A 15684-nucleotide genomic window follows, 5' to 3' on the forward strand; every position below is an offset into this window, starting at 1 on the left:
TACCCTTGCACGCTTTTGGTCAACATTCAAACATTTGGGGATGTCCAAATTGGAGTGAACTATATGATGAATGCGTTCGTATGAAATATTCAGTGCTTCAGATATCCGTTTTAGACCAATTCGACGGTCTGATAAAACCATGTCATGAACTGTATCAAAATTTTTAGGGACTGACACAGAAACTGGCCTTCCCGATCGGTCATCATCTTCAATGGAAAATTTACCTCTTTTGAAGCTTGCAATCCAATTTTTCACGGTCGCATACGAAAGACATTGATCACCAAGGGTATTAAGCATATTATTATTAAGCAATTTCGGTGGACATCTTTTTTCTTTTAATTTAATGCGTAGCTCTGGTTTACTTTTCTGACGTCAAACTTTACACTGACACTTCTAATAAGTTATTGTTCGTTGCTATGGTAACGCAATATTTTGTTTATGCATGGAAATGGTCTAGGCTAACTAGATATCAATACATCCTCGAATACAGCTGTTTCTGAAATTTTTCTCTCTATCACATATAGATTTTCTACAAGTTAGTTTACGTGTACTGAGATGTACGAGGGTACCCAGAAGAAATAAAGCCTGAATTCTAGCGCCGTTTCATAAATGTGGGTCTGTCACTTCACACCAAAAACAAAAGACCAATCAAAACAATCGACTGAAAAGAGAGAACCGGCTCCAAAAAAGGCAAAGACCGTTCCATTTTTAGGTAAGGTCATGGACGTCAGTTTTTTGGTTTGAGCTAGCGATAATTTTCATTGACTATCTTGAAAAAATATGAATAGCGAGTTTTATGCGAACTTATTGCAACGTTTGAGCAAAGAAATCAAGCAAAAACTGCATTTGTCTAAGAAGAAAGTGTTGTTTTATCAAGACAATACACCAGCTCACACATCCGATATTGCAATAGCCAAAATTAAGGACATAAAGTTTGAATTGCTACCTTATGTACCCCAATCGCTAGATTTAGCCCTCTCGGATTATTTTTTGTTCATAGATGGCTCGGTAGTCAAAGATTTTCCAACAAGGTGTTGACGGCAGTTAATGGCTACTTTGAGGAGCTTGACAATTCTTACCATAACAAGGATATCGAACTTTGAACTTGAGCATCGCTGACAAAAGTTTATGGAGCTAAAAGGAGATCACGTTGAAAACCTGGGAACTTGTTTTTCAGATTTCAGGAGTCAATCTATAAAACACTATTTTACATTCTTTATACGTAAATTACTGTACGTAGGTACCACTATTTTCTACAAAAAACTATTTTGAATAAAATTATAGTATATTTTAGATGGTATCTGTTCAACGGTTACTTAAACTTAATTTTATCTCGTATATTTCCTCTTAAATATCACGATTCTGAAATTTCGTAACAAAGTATCTCTAACCTATAAATTACGTGATAACAATGTCATGTAGCATAATGTAAAAGGTAGTAAAATAGCCATAAGAGAATTCATTGTTTACCATCGCAGCTTTTTTTTTAGTATACAGCATCCGTAAATTTCTTTTCTCGTGGGACACTTTAGTGTATAAACAGCAGTTGCTATTAAAAAGCAGAGGTGTAAATCGTTCACTTTAAATACGCGGATTCCCTGTGTACTTCGGTAACACAGTCGATATGTTAATTTAACGTTTGAATTTAATTAAAATTGACTACTTAAATTACAATGTGTCTACATCGGCTGATTAGAATAGAATAAGCAACAAGCTTTTCAGAGAAAATTTGCATAATTAACTAAGAGACGATAATAAACATTGTCAAAAGTCTTGAGCTACCTTAGTTTGTCGGCTTATTAATCAGTATTCAACATTTTAAATCATAGCATATTTGAAACAAAAACCAGATAAGATTGTCATCTGTCCGGGTTTTCCCGGATTTCTTCTAGTTCAAGAGAAAACGGCCAAGTTACCAAGGCAAGATACGATGGTTGCTACTCATTTTTGAGGTATGGCAACACTGATGTGAATATGTCAAATCTGACATTGCCATAATAAAGTTTGACATTTTTAATGGCGAACGTACCCAGAACTATTGTCATACGAGTTGTTTCCAGATAATTGAAACCTTCATTTGGTTAAAAAATGGAATTGAATCGCGATGATTTTCTATGTCTTTCGTCGTGGATTAAACCAAAAGCAGTGTGCCGATCAACTCGCTTCGATTTTTGGTTTTGAAGCACCACCTCGAGCCCCCGTGTTTTGTTGGTTTTCCGAATTCAATCATGGTCTCACTCCACTACAGAATGAGTTTCGTGAAGGTCGCCCAAAATCGGCTGTTGTGCCAGAAACCATCGATGCTGCGCGTAAACTGATACTGCAGTTCATTCGAACATAGTTTCATCAGAATTCGCATCCAAAATAATCGTAGTTCAAGAGATCTAATGGCGAGCATTATTATTTATTTATTTATTTATTTACAACAACCTACACCCCAAGTGCCAATAAAAAGATGAGAAAGATATACATAAAAGTTAAAAATTGAACAATTAAAGTTGTAGTAAAGTGCAAGTAAACAATGCTACATTTAGATGAAGTGTAAATAATATACACACAAAAATACAAGAAAAAATAAATATAACAGTTCTAGAATTCCACGATAACTCTGCCAAATAGGAAGAATGAGAAAGTTATAGAACGGAAAATATTTTCTTTTTTATGTTAGAATTAGTACCGCAAAAAATATCCAGAGAGTTTTGCATTTGACAGTGATATTCGATTCATTCCATATAATGGAGAAAATTTGAAGGCATTAGTTCTAGCAACTAGAAAGTAGAATAAAAAGTAGGACCGAGTGGCAATTCGAGGAGTAAGTATTCTCAAAAGACCTAGCAATTCTGGACAGTCAATTTTATTCGTCACAATATTGTGAAGGAATATCAAGGAAGAGCACATAGTCGCTAGGTCGTTTAAGTATAACCGTTCTGACAGTGTGTTTTGGGTTTTCCTTTCCGTGAACATTATTTATTTTTCTGATATGAGTTTGGTAGCTCCTAAAGGTTCCACCAAGCATGATGTTAATATGCTCGACAAATTTCAATTTACTATCAAATGTAACACCAAGATCTTTGAATGTTGAATGAAGGGTTAAGTTTTCTAGTGAAAGATAAGGTATTACACTTTGAAATGTTACGAGAAAGTGCATTTTTATCGCACCAATCACAACTTTTATCTATATCAGATTTAAGTAAATGGCAATTATAAATAATCGATATGGAATATTACAGCTTTAGATCATCATCATAAAGGAGAACATAACAATTTAATCCTGAGATAATGTCATTTATAAATATTAAAAATAACAGTACTGAGCCCTGGGGCACTCCAGGAGATGCGTTAATTTGTATGGAGTTGAAACCATGGTAAGTAACTGTAAGTTTTCTATCCGTGAGGTATGACATAAAGAATTTGGTAAACAAATTCAGTTTAACCAAGTGTGCTGCCGTATATTGCGTTAAACATATTAAATTCGAGACCGAAGATGTACCGTCATGCTCAGTCTCCTCTATTCAATTAAGCCGGCTTTACACTTATCGCGTTTCGCGTTTTCGCGGTCTTTTCGTGCTATTTCGTGATAAGTCTAAAGCCGGCTTTTCAGTGGTGAACGCTGAGAGGTGGACCCATTAGAAGCTGCTTTTGCTGTTGTTCCATATGCGCTATCAATTACTATATGTACGCATTTTTTCATTTTTGTTATCCGAGACGCGTTCTGGATGAAATTTTTGATCAGTGGCCGAATTCGTCGATTGAAAGCAATGTATCCTCCAAATTTTTGTGGCGATGAGGTACCATGTCCAGGTGCTACGAAAATGGCTATCAAGAAGAGCCACGTGAAAAAAATCCCGCGGATTGGAGGTGCGCGAGATACCTGAGACAGCGGAAGTTTCAAAACATCGTGTGGCGTATAGAATGTCGCGTTTGCTCTTTTTAGAAAATAAGCGAAACCATTAGACGACTTCAGAGCAGTGTTTGAGCGTAATGTGTTTCTGGATGGATTCTCTGGTACATATCTAATATTAAGAAACAGTGTAATTAACACAACGAACGCTCTCCAAAGAAGGTGAAGACTGTTCTATTATCTGGAAAGGTGATGGACATCGTTTTCTGAGAATTGAAAGGTGTTATCTACACATCTACCACTTGACGAACATGTTTGCATTATGCCGAGTTATTGGACCGATTCCAGACCGACATGAGGAAAAAAGTGATGTTGCACTGTGATAACTCATCGGCTTTTACCTCCGCCATCGTCACGACCAAATTGGTCAAATTTGGCTATAAACTGCTGCCATATCCAATATATTTCCAGATTTATTTCTGTTTCCAAGTCACTCGCTGGGCAGAAATTTAAGTTTTCTTTGGTAGACTACGAACTTATTGGATCATTGTCGATTGGGTCGAAGCTCCACAATATCACTATATAACAAACGATTTGAAAATGGGCATCGTTAACGAAACTATTGTAATGTCCATCAAAAGCCATGAGTACTTTTATATTTGTCGGGAACAGTGTGAAAATGAATTCATAATTTATAAATAGCACAACAGACAATCTGTGTATAATGGAGGGATTTATAATAGCATTTGGTTAAGTTAGAATTTCTGGAACCGTTGGTGATGTTCATATTGCCACTACCACTCCATCAACACTCATAATTACACTGTCTGAAGCGCGTTTCGATAACCAAGTTATCGTCTTCAGAGACTGAAGGTAGACTAAAATCTAATGACTTGGACTTACCTGTTTTATACTAAATTTTCTACCAATAAACCGTCTCTTCATATAGTATAAAATATCAAATTTGGAAAAGAGTGGTATATATGAAATTGGCTGTGGTGATTGTGACCGAAAGTATATTGGTCAGACTAGAAGATCCGTTATTGTCCGGTTTAAAGAGCACATAGCTCATTTCAAAATGGACGGACCGCAAAATCAGGTATTGCCGATCACGCTGCCAGTCACAATCATGACATAAATATTAATAATATAAAATTGTTAAAAAATTTACTAAATAATAAATTGTTGGATGCATTTGAAAGCATTGAAATTGCTAGATGTGAGAATAGTTTAAATAGGGACAATAGGGATCAAATCCTTACAGACCACTCTATAGTTTAGAAGTCAAGGAATGAATGTGAAGATTCCCGCCAAGGAGTTTTTAATTTAATGATTTAATTTAATGAGTGAGTCATTAGGTTTTAGTTTATCTTCAGCCTCTGAAGACGATAACTTGGTTATCGAAACGCGCGTCAGACAGTATAATTGTGAGTGTTGGTGTAGTGGTGGTGTAAGCAGTGTGTGTATTCAGCATTTGGTTGTATAAAGAAAAAAAAATTACCTGTAATTCTTGCCTTAGATCATCAACCCAATTACTTAAATCCTTTTCATGAGTATAGAATAATACGGCTAAATCGAGTCTTCGTCTCCTTTGTTCTACCCTAGCTGCAAATGAGGTGACGTGCGCTTCGAGTTCGTGTGCTACTGAATAAATCTCATCCGGATCACATTCGCCGGTATGGGCTAGTTCTTCGGCTGCTGCAAGAAGCTTATCGGCATTGGTGTAAGTATTCTGAAATAAAAAATACGTTAAATGATTATGATTATTGATAGTGTACGCTCCCTTAAAGGTGTGACATCGTACTTATTCACTATTTCTAACTTGATAAAAATTAATACAAGGGGTTATTATAAAATTTTACAAAACTTGCGTGTATAAAAATCGACCAACCCCTTGTGTTTTAATGTGGAACTAGATAGATAAAAAGTGTGTGCAAGCCCTTATTTCACATACTTTTTTGCTTAAATGGTGTTTAATTTAATATTTTCAATAAATCTCGTTAATAAAGTAGCTTCTGAAGCAAATCTTGTCAATCTTTGATTTAAGTCGTCATTTATGATTGTGGGTCGTCCAGATCGTTCTCCATTACAAATATTTGTTCATGTATAATTTTTTTACAGCTGTACCATAAATTTTCACAAGTTATCAATGAATTTCAATAGAATTTAATGATTTTGCGTTAAAAACCGAATAATTGAGCGAACTTCATCAAGCTTTTTGAAGTGATTGATCGAACCACTTACTACCACGTGACTAACAAATACTTCTTTTTCTAGAAGACCTACTACAGCATTTTAACCTAGCCAGCAACATCAGCAATGACGTGACGTAATGGCGGCGCAGTGAGAAACTGACGTCACTTCTTACTTACGTCTGTATATAGAGAAATATTTGAGTTATGAATACTCTTTTTTTTTCTTATTTTGTTCCTATTAACTGTACAAAAAAAACAATGTCCTTGTAGTCTTATACGTTTTATCCACGACAAATTATTTCCAATCTGAACTTTCGATCGATATAAACTTTAAACGAGACAAGTCTGATATGCTAACAAAAAACTTCTCTACGTCAATATAAATTCAAATTTATCTCGCACGAAAAGAGAGATTTTTTCTACGCCCAATCCACGCTTTTCATAAGCTGATTAAAGCATTTCGTCTAAGCCCTTATTGAAAAAAAATATCAAGTCTTTCTATTATCATTATTGTTAAGATGGAAAGTGAAGATTCCGAGTATGAAAAATGTAGTCCTGAAGAAAACATATATAAAATATACGTAAACGGTATTGCGTACAGGCGACGATTATTTATTTCCAAAATTGAGAGAACTGCCTTCACTTCACAGTCATGGTTTTAGCAAGTGGCGCCACGCCACACATTGCTAGGGAGTCCATGGCGTTGCTTCGTGATTTCTAGCAAATTGGTAAGCCGTTGTTGGGAATGCCTTGGCCAACCAGGTCCCTAGATCTTACCCTCCCATGAACCGTGGGGATACCTCAAAAGTAAAGTGTTCGAAACAAGCCCGACGACAATTTCTGAACTGAAAGAAAATATCGAAACCTGGTTCCAAGAATGTATCCGACGTAACGGCCAACATTTGGACGGTGTAATTTTTAAAAAATAAAACCCTCTTTTGTCTAACTTATATTGATTAAATCTAGAAATGCATATTATGTTCTGTAGTTTTTTTGTTATATAGATTTTAAATCCTAATTTTGCTAGCGGACAACCTGTAGAATAATATTCACAGCTCCACACAACGAGCGCTATTATAACTTGAGGTGATAGATTCAAGATAAACTTGGATCAACATCGTGATTGGACAACCAGTATTTCATTAACACGATTCATATGATTTCACTCTGTTCGGTGAATAGTGTGTAAACAAATAAGAAAAAAGACAACCATGAGTTTAACGTCTCTGTAACCATAGTGTCGTAACAAAAACAGAACCAAAAACTCATTTCAACTTCCAAAGGCTTCATTAATATGTATTTCAAGGATTTGGCGTTCATCTGCAAGTGTGTATAACGTTTTATATTGTCTTCGTGTTGACACAATCGATTTTCCTTTTCAAACTATCAATGTCGTTGTGCCCAACAGTTGTCCTCGATTTACTGAAAAAACACTTCTCACAGGATGATAATCATTATGTAGTCCATTAAAATGAGAATTCAAATTTCCAATCGAAAAGTATAACTGCATTTTTTAATATGAATTGATTTTAGGATTAAAAGTGAGTTTTTAGTACCTAAAACAACAGCAGTTGATTCGATTTAATCTTAAATATATGACCCACAACAGTCATATTGGAGTGACCAAACAAACATAGTGTTACAATTACATAGTCTAAGTCTAATACGTTATCGAAGCTAAAAATTGGCGGGTGCGCCGAGTGATTGATATTTTTTTAAGATTTGTTTATCTTTGATAATTCTAAGGTTCTCAAAATGATTTTAATATATAAAATTGAGCTTCACAACAGTTAGGCAACAATTTTATTCCATAGTTAATACATCGGGACAGTGACACGTGAACTAAGAAGTTTTAAATAAATTAGATGTTAAGTGAATACATACATGTTAGTGAATATTTAAGTGTGTAAATGTTAGTGGATGGTTGGTCTATAAATAAATTACCCAATGTATAAATTGATTTCACCGTTTTATAATTAATTAAGTAAAAATATCATCACAATAAGTTTAATAAAAATGGCAATATATTAGCTCAAGAAAAGAAGATTTTGTCAAATATTTCCTTGATACTCCAATTATGGTTAAAAATGAAATTTGAAAGGGGGTAATTTAAGATGAACCAATATTTTTAGGACCATCGTTTATTGAAATGCCAAATAATTAGGGCAGAATTAGAGTTTTTTCATTTTAAATATCTCGTTAACAGAGCAAAATATAAAAAATTCCCTTCATAGAAAAATGATGGCGAGAAAATTGCATAAAAAATGTTAATTTACGTTTTTTCCTAGAAGACTTTTGTCAAATATTTCCTTGATACTCCAATTATGGTTAAAAATGTAATTTTTGAAAGGGGGTACTTTAAGATGAACCAATATTTTTAGGGCCATTGTTTATGGAAATGCAAGATAATTAGGGCAGAAATAAAGTTTTTCCATTTTTTTTAATATCTCGTTAAAGGGGCAAAATATAAAAAATTTCCCTTCATAGAAAAATGATGGCGAGAAAATTGCTTAAAAAAATAATGAAATGCCAAATAATTAGGACAGAAATAAAGTTTTTCCATTTTTTTAATATCTCGTTAAAGGAGCAAAATATAAAAAATTTCCCTTCATAGAAAAATTATGGCGAGAAAATTGCATAAAAAAAATGTTAATTTACATTTTTTCCAAGAAGACTTTTGTCAAATATTTCCTTGATACTCCAATTATGGTTAAAAATGAAACTTGAAAGGGGGTACTTTAAGGTGAACCAATATTTTTAGGGCCATTGTTTATGGAAATGCAAGATAATTAGGGCAGAAATAAAGTTTTTCCATTTTTTTTAATATCTCGTTAAAGGGGCAAAATATAAAAAATTTCCCTTCATAGAAAAATGATGGCGAGAAAATTGCTTAAAAAAATAATGAAATGCCAAATAATTAGGACAGAAATAAAGTTTTTCCATTTTTTTAATATCTCGTTAAAGGAGCAAAATATAAAAAATTTCCCTTCATAGAAAAATTATGGCGAGAAAATTGCATAAAAAAATGTTAATTTACATTTTTTCCAAGAAGACTTTTGTCAAATATTTCCTTGATACTCCAATTATGGTTAAAAATGAAACTTGAAAGGGGGTACTTTAAGATGAACCAATATTTTTAGGACCATTGTTTATGAAAATGCCAAATAATTAGGGCAGAAATAGAGTTTTTTCATTTTAAATATCTCGTTAACAAAGCAAAATATAAAAAATTTCCCTTCATAGAAAAATGATGACGAGAAAATGTTACTTTACATTTTTTCGTAGAAAACTTATTTTCCACGGAAAAAGATGTTAAAAATATAGGTGAGACTTCTTTCAAAAATTTGTATTCTCGAGGTACACATTTTTTAATATTTATTTATTTTTACTACGTAACTTTTCGAAAAAAACGATATACTAATCTAAAGGTGAATAATTGATAATTAAGAAAAATATTAACAAAAAAATTTACATTCTTTTGGCCAGACGGCGACAAACGTCATTTTTTTTTCTGTCCAAAGTTGAAGGGTTTTCGACAGAAAATTTTGAAAAAACTATTATTATATCATTATTGGCATTAATTTGGGGACTTATTACAAGAAAAATCAAATATTTGAATGCACCAAAATGAACCAAACTTCAAATAACTCCCGGAAATTATTATAATCACATTTTTCAAATAAAATACGTGATAAACTTCTTTTCTGTCACCTTTTTTAAACAGTGGAATTAGTATACTTGTTTTCCATTCTTCGGGTATTTTTTTGTATTTTAATATTTTGTTAATGAACAGTACCAACTGCTCGGTCATTGCTTGCCCACAATTTTTTAAAAGTTCATTTGCTATTCCTTCACTGCCCGTAGCCTTTCGGTTTTTTAGCTTTCTTTGAGCTTCCTCCACTTTCTTTGCACTTATTCTGATCTCTTCATCAGTTGTGATTTCTGGTGTTTCCGGTTCTTCTGTTGTGAGTACAATCTTTTTAAGTAGTCTATCCAGGTTTTTATTCCTATATATTTTACGTCCACTATTTCTTTTATTTCTTGCCTCTGTCCTCTTATAAATCTCCACATTTCCTTTTGTAATCCGTAGAAGTCATGTTCTAGATCTTTTGAGAAGCGTTCCCAGTGGCTATTTTTAGTAATTCTGCCGAGCCTATGCGTCGTCTCCTTGCGAATCCTCTTATAGTTCTCATATGAGGGTGGTGTTTTGATTGTCATATATTCCAGGTACGCTTTTTTCTTTTCTTTACATTTTTCTTTTATTTCCCTACAAAACTATGGCGTTTTCTTTTTGAGTTGTTTATTTTTGTCCACTGTTTTCTCGCAGAGAGGTTCCTTTGCGGCTTTAAGAATGTTAGTTTTTATTTTAATTATATTGAATTTCTTTGCTCGTCAATAAAAAGCCCTAGATTTTCAGTTTAGAGTAATTTTAATTCATTAATGATACGTATTGAGTGATAAAACGAAACAAAAACATCACAAATATTTTAAAGGCGGTACTACATAATTCAAGAAAGATTTAGTAATTGCATTAAAAAAATTGTTTTATTCACAATGACAAATTTCAAATATTTTTATCAAATAATTTCGTGTTCGATATCATTAATACGGCCGTAGGCAAGAATGAATTCAGTATTGTCTAGATTGAAATTTTCCATTATTATAGTGAAGGAAACGTGTACGTACAATGTTTGTCCTCCCATCGACCCTCCAGTTATTTCCTGCACCATGGATTATTTGGTAAATGGAACGTTACAGAAGCTGAATGCCATCTATTTACAATTTTTTCCGAATCAGAATTATGGTCTTTTTAACTGATTTTCAAATATAAAATAGACAATTTCAATTCATTAGATTACTTCTATAGTACTTTTACGAAGCTGACCAATTAATTTATTTGTAACATCATCGTTAAATATTCGTATCTGAGAAACAATTGTCATTATACTTTCACTTCAAATATTTAATAAAAATTTCATTATAATATTGATTGTCATTTAGATAATAGTATAATTATCATTGTTTATACCAACATTATAATTTCCAATATTTGATGATTTAATCATCACAACTAGGTAAATTCGAGTTATGTGACTTAACAGTACTTAACATTGCAAATCTACTGAAATAAATTTTACTGGAAGTTGTTTCTCTGAGCAATTTATTTAAAATACGTCCTTATTTTATCCAAAACTTTGACAACTTGGATATATGAATTAATACATCACCTACTACATAAACATCAAATCTTCCTATTTATACTGTACAAAAATTTTTTGCTTCTTTGAAAATTCAGAGAAAAAACAATAATAGTTACATGGAGTGAAATACATAAATTAAAAATTTTGACGCAATTGATTCCGTCTTTTTTGTCATTGAATTTTTATGTATATTTGTTATTTTCAATTCAATCGATTATGTTTTATAATTTTTTTTTAATTAATTTCATTATTTTTGTTTTGGTTTCTCATAATTTGATTAAGCAGTTTAATTTTTTTAGTACTAATGACCTCTCAACCATTTTCTAAGTATTGGGGTGTCTGTCCTATGTAAATAGCATAATTACAAGTTCCAATATTACTACTTTTGCTTTTCCTTTTTGTTCTTCAAAATTTGAGGAATATTTTAATAATACCCTTCATAATTTATTTGTTAACTGTTGAGAAAGTCCACGTACATGTATTATGATATTTTTTTATATTTTGTTATCCTTTTTTTGAATATGTTATTCATCTTTCTTTCAAGATGAGTATTTTCTACTAATGAAATTTTTACTTTACTCGGTAGCTGTGCTATCACAATCTGATTGTTGGATAACACTATCAGTCATCTTTAAAAAAATATAATTGGAGAATTGGAGAAGTAAGATTTTGAAGAGTGAGTTGGTTTTCTACACCATAAGTTTCAAGTTCATTTTATATACAATGGGTTTCAGGAAACTATAAAAAAAAAAGAATTTAGAATGTGGATGGAATAGAAAGGTTGGATTGATTAGAATACTCTCGAAGGATGAATAAAATGAAATATTTATTTGTTTGCCAAATCAAAAACTTATTGATTCAAATTTAAGCTTAGCTATCTGCTGATTCATCAGTGTCTTGTTTAATTAATTTCTTTTTTATGATTATATCTATAAAGCACAAAAAATTATTAAAGCAACTTAAATAGTGAATTCCTCAGATAACAAATGATCATTGTTAAAGATTAAATTCTGTCTGTGAAAGTTTGAATGCAATGGTTAATTGAAAATTACGGCATCCCGAGATATGCCAGCAACGAAAAAAGAGAGATATTAATGTCATTGAACGATGACCTTATACAAACGTTAGACGTTAGACCCTCGCTTCCTTAGGGAATAAAAGTTTATTGAATTATTCACCCCATCCAAATAATCAACTAATCGATATATATTTTATATCTAAAATTCGTTAGACTGTCGATATGTATGAGGGTTGTCTGAATTTTTTTTCTGTAATCACTTCTACATGTATCCTTTCAAGTTCCAACGGTGCTCTAACCTTTCTAACCCTTCCAAATAATTGTCGATGTCTTTCTTATCCAAATACGTATGCAATAACGACCTCATCTGTTAAAAATCTCTCTCCTGTAAGTCAAAAAGTCGCTGATGATCAGATTTGGTGAATATGGTGGATGGTCCTACAAATCCGAAGTGTAATTTATGAATTTTAGCCATGGCGATAACCGAATTATCACCTTTACCTTATTAAGCAATGAACGAAGCAAAAACAGTCGTTTCCGGTCGATTAAATCATCTTTACCAGGTTTTCCCTTTGCAATTCACTAACTCGACTATTTATCATATCAGGAGTGTAGTGATGGATGCAGGTTTCATCTACAGTTACTAATCGACGTCAAAAATATGACTTTGATTCATGCTCTTCAATACGGCCTGAGAAATTTCATTCGAATGCGCTTTTGGTTCAATGTAACCAATCGCGCGAGTAGTTTACGTATAATTCTTCAGTAAGTATATGGCAAATGCGTTCTAAGATATGTGGATAGCACCTTCTATCTCTATAAACTTAATCTGATGGTCCTCCACTAGCAATTGGTGAATATCATTGGTATTCGCAATTTATGGCCGTTCCGAACGCTCCTAGTCAGTCAAATTAATATGACCACGTTTGAATTCAGCTGCCCAAACTTTTAAGGTCGTGAATGATGGTGCACAGACTCCGTAGACAATGTCTAGTTTCTAGCTGATCTTCTGGATGTAGGCTTCTCCTTGAATGCTTGTTTCGCGAGTCGACACTCCCCCAGTCTGTCTGTCTATTTCAGCTGCGTAGATTGATATGGGAGGTACAGCTCTTTTGTATATACGCACCTTGCTTAAGGTGGATGTGAAAGTTGTTGCGCCATATAACGTCTATTATTGATGTTATAGTTCCTAGAAAATTCAAGTTCAGAACTTGTTCCATCATTATTTTATCATCTATAGCTAATTTGCAGCGTAGTGGGTCTTTACTTTATTGCCATAGACTTTGTTTTGGGGATAAATATCTTCATAGTGACCTCTACTGTCATTTGATTGAATCTGGAAAGCATTCCTTGTAGTTGTCTCCGTCTTCTGATTTGAGGATAGCGTCTTCTGCGTACCATGCAATTCGGAACGTATATCCTTTTCCTGCAGTTTTGACTCCGTTTATTATGCGGTCTAGGACAAAGTTGACAAGCACTGTCAAATTTCTGTTGTGATTGGAATATCATCAGTGAGTTTGTTGACAAGCTGTATTCAAGTAATTCAAGTTCCTCGATTGTTTCTATCACTTTTTTGTTGACTCGTTCTTTCTGTAAAATGCGAATAACGTGTTTGAGTTTGTCCCTGTCGAAAGCCTGGGTTAGGTCAAAAAAGCATAGGAAGGGCTTGTTGTGGATGTACTGTCTCTGAAGTGTTGTTGGTTTTCATTTATTTCTATACTTTACGAGAGGTACTGTGTTAGAAGTTTCATTATGATGTTAAGAAGATATACGTCTCTGTTATTACTCTTTCTTTTCTTATGAATAGAGATGGTGATAATAATTTTCTACTCACAGAGTACTGTTCCCATCGTCAAACTTCGCCTATTGAATAATATATTATCTTATATGCAATAGTAATGATATGTGAATAATATATAACTCTATAGATACGTAATTCATGTAAGTGAAAGTTGTTTACACGATCTGTTAATTAAATTTTTAACATACATAATGATTTCATTTGGAAATTTGTTCGATTATATCATTCTAATTTAGTTCACGAAGCTTCCTCGATACTACAAATTCCATCGTGTTCGTGTTCTTACTCTTGTCAATTGAATAATATTGACAATTCGAAGAAATAATATTTTTCAATAACGATACGGGTAATTTATTTCGTCAATTATGGGCTACAACGAAGGGTGGTGACATCACAGTTATGAAAAATCTGGGATGGTGAAAAAAACCGGAGTAGACGAAGGTTACATCAACGACAAATTAGAATGAGAAAGCAGAATTGCGGGGGTGATTAACAATAAGAACTGTACTATACAAAGTGCTAAAAATATTACAAATTACTACAGGTAGATCTAATTATAATAAAGGGTAAAAATATACACCCGTAACTTTTAGCAATTGCCCTCTCAAAGAAAATCCAGTGTTCATTTTAAAAACGTAATAAAATCTTAAATCGTTTCAATATGATGACATTTTCATGGTAACCTATAAAAATATTTTTAAACGACAAGTGGGATAAAATGGAAATACAAAAAATTATGGAAATATAAAAGGTTGTCTTTGAAACAATCCCTTGAGATAGTGGCCGGAGAACTATTAGTTAGTAGTCAAGATAGGTACAAGAAAATCAAAACTTCAACCTCGGCTTTGGAGATCCACATTCATATAACTGCTCTATTTGTAATGAGTTTGTGGTGAATAAAAAAAACAAAAGTATTAAAAAAGAAATGAACTTCGCACCAAGTATAGGCTTTATAAGTTGAAAGCAAATGCCTTTTTAAAATACACGAATATTCATAAAGAAAATAAATTCAAAGTTTCTTTCGATTGCCAACAAAATCTGCCAAAAATATATGTTGTTGAAGCATAAAAAGCAACTCAAAAAAGATTCTTCGTTTGGTTAGAGACGCAGGCCGGTAGTGGCTGCAATGAAATAGCTTTTGTATTGTTACATTATCTGAGCAAATTTGAAAACACATTGTATAATGTTCTCGAGTTCCTCTCAAAACAAGAATAGCATCATGGTGACCTATTTGTTGGAAAATTACAGTTTTTAAGAAATACGTGATTTTTTCTCCATAAGAGGCATAGTTTTATGCCACTAGATAGAGTTTTTAGAAGAGCAGATAAGAAATATCGAAGACGAGAAGAAATTTTATAACCGAGAGAGAACCACAAGATTTTGAAAAACCATGGAACCGTTAATGTTTGGGGACATGGAATACATGTGATTATAAGTCAGTAGCGCAGAGAATTATAAAAATGAAGCTACTTTTCAAAATAAGTGAAGCTCCGGTATTAATGTATCAGAAAAAAGAGTAGACAGTACCACGTACTGTGGCCATGACATGGAAGTTAGTATTTTCAAAAACCCAAAACAGATGTCGGCAGCTCAAAACCTTCTAGCAGTCAATCATGTAAGTAACTTTA

General features: G+C 32.9%; 1 protein-coding gene across 8 annotated transcripts in view; it reads right to left on the reverse strand.

Annotated features, from left to right (window-relative positions):
• Window positions 1-15684, reverse strand: part of LOC130898193 (kalirin) — a 372700-nt gene that overhangs the window by 272030 nt on the left and 84986 nt on the right. For all 8 annotated transcript variants that reach the window (XR_009059842.1, XR_009059843.1, XR_009059844.1 and 5 more), the window contains one exon: window positions 5343-5573. Coding sequence is in view for 4 of the 8 variants with exons in the window: in XM_057807288.1 (XP_057663271.1) it covers window positions 5343-5573 (231 nt within the window). In the remaining 4 variants the exon portion in view is untranslated. The remainder of the gene's footprint in view (window positions 1-5342; window positions 5574-15684) is intronic.

The sequence above is a fragment of the Diorhabda carinulata genome, chromosome 9, assembly GCF_026250575.1.
Source record: "Diorhabda carinulata isolate Delta chromosome 9, icDioCari1.1, whole genome shotgun sequence".
In the NCBI taxonomy this organism is placed as follows: domain Eukaryota; kingdom Metazoa; phylum Arthropoda; class Insecta; order Coleoptera; family Chrysomelidae; genus Diorhabda; species Diorhabda carinulata.